This window comes from Neopelma chrysocephalum, unplaced genomic scaffold, assembly GCF_003984885.1.
Source record: "Neopelma chrysocephalum unplaced genomic scaffold, ASM398488v2 Primary Assembly neopelma1_102, whole genome shotgun sequence".
In the NCBI taxonomy this organism is placed as follows: Eukaryota; Metazoa; Chordata; class Aves; order Passeriformes; family Pipridae; genus Neopelma; species Neopelma chrysocephalum.
The window spans coordinates 3,751,606-3,758,459 of record NW_020897765.1 but is presented as its reverse complement, the minus strand read 5'-3'; the positions used below and the strand labels follow the sequence as shown (position 1 = coordinate 3,758,459).

General features: G+C 42.4%; 1 protein-coding gene across 7 annotated transcripts in view; it reads left to right on the top strand.

The window, feature by feature from the left end:
• The first annotated feature begins 1,265 nt into the window (after window positions 1-1,265).
• The window catches only part of CACNB2 (calcium voltage-gated channel auxiliary subunit beta 2), a 257,225-nt gene continuing 251,636 nt past the window's right edge, over window positions 1,266-6,854 (top strand). For all 7 annotated transcript variants that reach the window (XM_027695736.1, XM_027695733.1, XM_027695732.1 and 4 more), the window contains exon 1: window positions 1,266-1,463. In XM_027695736.1, the coding sequence (XP_027551537.1) occupies window positions 1,365-1,463 (99 nt within the window). In that variant the 5' untranslated portion in view covers window positions 1,266-1,364. The remainder of the gene's footprint in view (window positions 1,464-6,854) is intronic.

Here is a 6,854-nt window from a genome sequence, read left to right as displayed (position 1 = left end):
TCTAGAAATTATTTTTGAAGAATACTACTACAACATTTCAAAATGAAATGTGAAACTTTTCGGACAAGTGAAAGTTCTCAAGCACCTTCAAACCTTGGAGCACTTCCACTTGCAGAGAAAGCCAATTTCTTCACAAAAAAAGTGGGCAGTTCCTGTAGGATTTTCACTATTCATATGAGAAAATCCATAGGGGTGAGCTAATTCAGAGAGAAAATCTATTAGCTATTATAAAAAATGAAATAAATCAACCATGCAATTGAGACAGAGCATGAAAGTACATCTTGAAACTGATCTGGCTTTTGTGCTGGCTTTGCTTTACTGGTTTCTTTTCCTGTAAGTGACTGTTATATTGCTTTTAGTAACGGTTGTGATTTTAGGTATATGGCATCAGTCCACTTAGTTTCTTTACTGCCTTTTCACTGTTTACAATCAGCTGATGAGAGATTTCACAAACAATCACGAAGGGATATTGAAAACCTAAGTTTCCCTCTCATGCTGCATGGAGCACAGCTAGTTCCAACCCAGTGATCAAAATTAAAAGTAACAAGATTACGAGTGGGCTTTATGGAGTCAGAGGGTTTAGTGTCTATCAAGACAATCATTAAGTTGGGTGTCACAAAGACTTCTTAGGAATGACAGATCATCTCAGGGGTGGAAGGTGATTTTCCCAGGTCAGGTTTTGAACAGGTCTTTCAAAAGCCTCCTGTGGGGTACCAATGGCACGATTGAGATTTTGCTGCTATAGGTTGTACAAAATTAGAAGGTGGGTTTCATCTCGCTCATCTCTTGTTGATATGTGCACAGAAAGGTCCGAGTACAGGCAAAAAACGTATCAACACAGCAGATCTAGAGAACTTTATCTTTGAAAGTGCCAGTTTCCCCACTAAAACCATGGATTAGGCTCAGACGAGGGCTGAGGCAGGCGATGCCTTGCGGCCAGGGTCGAGATGTCCGGCAGGGCTGAAAGGACAAGCAGGGCCTGACCCCTCCCCGGTCCCCATCTCCAACTTTCCCGCTGGCCACTCCGCCGCGTCCGCGCATCCAGCGGGGCCGACGGGGAGCCCTGAAGGGAGCGCGGCGCCGCCCCCGCCCTGCGCTGCCGGGAGGGAGATGCTCGCTGTCACTTTCTCTCTTCCTCAGCACCGCCCCCTGCCCTCCCCCGCGCCCGCCGCTGGCGCTGCCCCGTCCCCCGGCGCCGAGCGCGCTCCCCGCCGGCACAGCCAGGGCTGGGCTGGGCAGGGCAGGGCCACCCGCCCGCTCCGCGGCATGGCCGGGCGCTGAGCGGCGCCTGCCGCCCCGGCTCGGCTCGGCTCGGCTCTGTCCCGCCGAGGGGCTCGGCGCCCAGCCGCCCGCTCTCCTCGCCAATGGTCCAGAGAGACATGTCCAAATCGCCTCCCAGCCCGGCGCAGGAGGTGCAGATGGAGCTGCTGGACAACCCCCTGCCCGCGGCGGCGGCAGCGCAGGTACCGCGGGGTTCGGCCGGGGCTGCGGCCGGAGCGGGGTGGGGGCGCGGGGCCGGGCCGGGCTCGGAGGCTTCGCCCTGGGGCGGTGGGGCTGCCGAAGCTCCCCGTCCTCAACTTCGGTCCCCGCCGTCAGAAAAGTTTCACGGCTCCCCTAAGGCACCCGAAACCCCTGTTCTCGCCCCCACCCCCAAATACCTGGTAATTAACATACTGGTAATTAACATGGGGTGCTCTGTGCCATAGAAGCATCGTAAGTCAAAAAAACCTTGCGATTGTCTGGGGGGTGGATATGTAAGAATACGTTGCTATTGAACTGCTCTTCTGTGAATGTATTGCTCACAGGTTACGGCTATTTTCCCCTGTTCCAGTAACCTGTTGTATCTGTACCTGATGCTTACCGTGCGCTGCTGAAACCTCACTTATCTGTTACACGGGCTGGTGGCAGTCTGAGTTGGTGGGGATAGGCGATTCACGCCGATTGTTGAGCAGGAATTTTGGGAAGGTTGAAGGTGTTGAGCACACTGCAGATTTAAGCTGCTCGATTTCTGTGCAGAAGGGTGGTTGTACAGTCATCTCTGAAATTTTAATAAGTCGGTCCATGTGCACAGTGTTCAGGTGGATGGATGATGTGAGGAAGCCAGGGTATGGATGCTTGCACACTTGGTAAAGACTTTGTATTTTGAAAGGTTGTTCCTGCTTATTATATGAATGCATAATTTCTTTGAGTTTGCAATAGCTGGCTACAAAGACAACGGTGCTATTTTTAAACCCAGAAAAAGGGTGGTAAAATCTGATTGTGTGCAGTTTAAATTACAAACATGCATGTTCTTTTAGGACACAGGTTTTTTTTCATTTTGAGGCGATAGTTTTTACTGTTGCTGCCACAGCTATCTCTGATGCTTTATTTTCTTTGAGAAGGTGCTTGAGTTTCATGCCAGAAGTACTCTGTGTACAGAGGAAAATGCTGTCAGTTTGTCAAAAGACTTGCTGATTGATCTTTACTTACTGAGGACTGGTGACAATAGAACAAAATCCAGACACTAAAGCAGAGACTAGGTTAAGCTAAAAAAGAAAAAGTGTCTCTTTGGATGTAAATTTGTCTGCAGCCTCCAAGCAGAGAACAGACATTTCAGTAGGGCCATATGCTTTGCCAGCTTCTCTAGAAGCAGTGGCAAGCGAACTAATTTTCGACCTACAAATCCCCCCTTTTTATATCTTTTCAGCCCTAAGCACAGAATCAGCAACTGTCAAGTCATATGGTGCCTCTCTGCTGTGGACAAATGTCAAATACTGATCATAAAATTGATTTCTCACCCATCTTTTAACTAGGCATAAAAAACCTCTGCTTAGAGAGGGAGAATAGTTTGCTAACACCCATGTTATTTATGTTTCAGGTAATAAACTTAGATTCTGTTTTATAAGAGAGGTTTCTGAACACAACACTCACAGCCAAAAAGATTCACTTCTTAAGACAATAATAATGCAGCTTTTTGTTTCAGGAATGTTTTTCAGTTTTGGAATCAAAGATAGTAGGCAAAACAGGAATCATATCTCCTCAACAGGTACTTATTTTAGTCATACATAAACCTTTTGTATAGAGGAAATAAGATTATGGAAGAAAAAGAGCCCTTTGTCTGAATAACAATGGAATTAAATTCCTTAGCATGCACTGCACTGAGAGACAATTATTTTTATTTGAATTTTTGCTCCATTAATGTGATTTTTAAAAAAATCAATATTGTAGAATCTTGCTGCTTTAGAACACACTCCCAGTGACAAGGAGAGGTTTAATGAGGACATGTGAATCATCAAGTGGATTGCCTACAGGTACTTCAGCTATGCACACCACTATATTTTTCACCAAGGTACTTGAGTAGCAATCCTAGAAACATTTCATGCCAAGTAATGTGTCAGGGAAAAAACCTCAACATGCAAGCTTATGGAGTGATATCACTCCTAAAAGTATTTGCTCTGAAGTACTACTTCTGGGAATTAGGATTTAGTAAAATGTAATTGAAGAGCATTTGTAAAGTTGTAACAAGCCTCAAAATTTCTCTTATCCAAGATTTTTACTTTTGCAAAGCTGGGATTTCTTTTAGCTTACCTGTACATCATGGTCAGTGTCTTTGATTGTGCCTGTCCATCCATTTTGGCTAAACTTGTGGCAAAAGGAGTGAGTGTAGTTAACACTCTGGAATTATTACACTTAAAAGGTAGTTAAATGTGTGAAATATTCCTAGATAGCCTCTGTGTAAAATCTATTTTTTATTTTCATAATGCATTTTCCTAACAAGATCTGCAAACAAAGTAAAATCTCCTTGTGTGTTGATCATAACAGTAATACTGTATTGTCCCTGGGAAGTTCTTTGCAATGGGGACAAGGTATTGGTGCATTATTCTGTATTATTATTATCCGTGGCATTTAGGTCCATATTACTATAAAAACATAGTTCTAGGTACTCACTGTGATCCTAGTCTAGATGGGGTTGCAGTATATTTTCAGATGTCCAGTTTTATCCAGACAAATGTACATGCTAACAGTTACACTGTGGAATTATTCACAATGTTCAGGTATATGTCAATGAAAAGCGGTAGTTTTAGGTGTAGCCCTTTTGTAGTAAAATTAACATCTGTGATTTTCTAAAATCATGAAAGAAGCAAACTCTGTTCAAATGCATCACTAATTATCAGTATCTTTTTTTAAACAAAATCAACTCAACTCCTTTTTAGTTTTTAATTTCAAGAACCCCCCTTTATTTTAGGAATCTGAATTAGTAGAATATTTGATTTAATAATTTTAATTAACCCAGATGCTGTGTTGATGTGTTTATACTATAACATAGCATATTAATGCCTTTCATGGTAACTCTTGGCCTCTCTTCTTTTTTCCTCTCCCTCCCATGTAATTTTCTTATAATCCTACTTCAAAGTCCCTCAGTCCCCAGAAACCATTAGATTCAATTTCTATTGCTATTTTCTTATGATAAAGTTTCCTATGTTGTACATTAGGAACAGTCATAGCAAATCAGATCAGCAAATTACACAAGATGTTTCAAAGAAAATATAATGAAACCTTCTATCAAGCAACTATGGACTATCTTGTGGGGGGAAAAGGCATCTTACTCTGGATGAATTCTTCTCTATTCCTCATTATTATTTACCTCCTGTTCTTTTTCTTGCCTTCTTATGCATCATCTGTCAATGCAGGTCCTAACAACCTGACATATTTTAAATGAAAACAATTCTCTTCTGGATTGTTTTCTTCAGCTCTTTCACTTGCATTTAGATTTCCTCCATCGCCTGGTACTGTTAAGTGCTTCTGCCTTCCAGGTCTAAAGGTTTCATTCTCCCTGGAGTGCTTGACTGGTTTTTCATGTTGCGCTGCTGAAGGTAAACTGAATGCATGGGGCTAGGGACAGGCTTGTTCAGTTTTCCTCCTGTATCAAATACAGTTGATGTTAGTGTGAATTTTAGAGTGATGTGCATGCGATGATTCTACAATATCAGCTTAGCTATTTGGCCTTTACACTGACTGTTGTCCTTCCTTGATCTCCAGCTGTCTTCCCAGTTGCATAGCACCATCCCTTCATTACCTGTATTGTGGTGATGAGGAATGGAAAGAATATCCAGAGATTTGTTCTCAGCAAATTAATCACACTGCCCTCTGCTGCTTTCTTTCAGCCGGATGTATCACAATTCATGCGTGTTTACCTATTCTTCAAACAAACATTTTGCAACAGTGTATTTCCCAGTACTGACTTACAAGAATACTTTGTAAGCCATAAACAAACAAGAATTATATCACTTTTATTACTTAAATAATAACAGTACCCATTCATTATAGAGGCACAGAAGGTTTTACTCTCTTCTGGCAGCATCCCTGGAATCCAGATCCAATGTAGCAGCAACTCGGTGGAATATATACAGAGATAAAATCCTCCATTCATTGGACTTTCTCATGGTTCTCAGCAAGGTGTAGTGTTTTCTCTCCCAATGTGGTAATCTCCTTTCAGTGTTGTACTCCTTACTGACAAAAATAAATTTTAATAGTCCTTCACTGAAGAAAGCCCTTTTGATTTCCGCTATTACTTTTCTGATGATTTTCCTTTGCTGTTTGGGTTTATTTTTCCTGAACTCTACTGTTTGCATGCTCATCTCTTCCTGAGACATATTCCATTTGGGTATTGCACATTATCAGCATATATGGGCTATAATAATTTTTCTTTACTTTTTCTTAGAATGTAAAATCCCTCAGAAATAATTCAGCAGCTTCAGTCCTAACTTATTTGTGTATCTGGCAACTGTCTTCCAGAGGCAATCTCTGAATTTGTCTTGTTTTGTCTCTATGTTTCTAATTTCAGACATTTACTGATGAAAAGTTCCTGTACTCTTCCAAGGTTGGCTTCTCTGGAGTCTCAGTTACTTTTCTTCTGCTTCTTTTACTCAGTTCTTTCCTATGCCAGGATAGAAGAGCTTCCAAATAAAACAAAGCAATGAAAATCACCCTCTCTGCCCTCCAAGGTCTCGCCTTGGTTTCTGTCCCCAGGGCAGCAGACCCTTAGCAGAGGTCCTCAGTAGTTGCCCCATAGTTGGCTATTGCTCCCTCCAAGTAACTTTCTGTCATAGAATCAGACCTCTTTTTCTGTTTGCTCATGTAAGAGAAATAAAGAGATCCATGGAGAGCATGTGGGTATGTGCAGGCATGTGGCCTGCAACTGTAGTTGCCAATCTTAAAAAGCTGCAGGAAGCACAGAGCGGTTTGGGCATGAGCTTCAGCACCTTCTGTTGCTGGGAGCTGACATCTTCATCACTGGCATTACAGATACATGTGCAACAGGTTTGCACTGGAGTGGGTTTCCAAGACATTGTGGAGGAGGAGAGCAGGCCAAGTTCCCAGCTTCTTGTCTGGCAGATGGAAACTGCCAGGTGACCTGGTCTGAGGCTAGGGTAAGAGCACTGGGAGATGGCTTAGGAGTGTAGGAGTTGGTGAGAATAGGGCTATTTCTAGCTGCAGTGTTGGAAGGGCTTTATCACAGGCCAGCAGAAAAGAGCATCTAAGATTTGTCTGTTACAGATTTCTCAGCAGAAATTGTTGTTTGTTTTTTTTTTTTCCTTTCTACATGGGGGAAAAAGAAGTGTGTGTCAAATACTTACTTGTGCGTTATATATGCAAGTTTGGAGAAATAAATAATTGGTTTCTTTATTTCTATGGATTTTTTTTTTTGTGTAGGTGGAGGATTTTCTAAAATGTCTGTGGAATGGACTTTGCAAACTCATCACTGTAGTTTGCATGAACTTGATGACTGTATATGGAGATCTTCAATTTGATAGGATTCCTGGAGGGAAGCCCTGTCTTTTCTGAATGGTGTCCTTATAACAAACGTTGTTTGT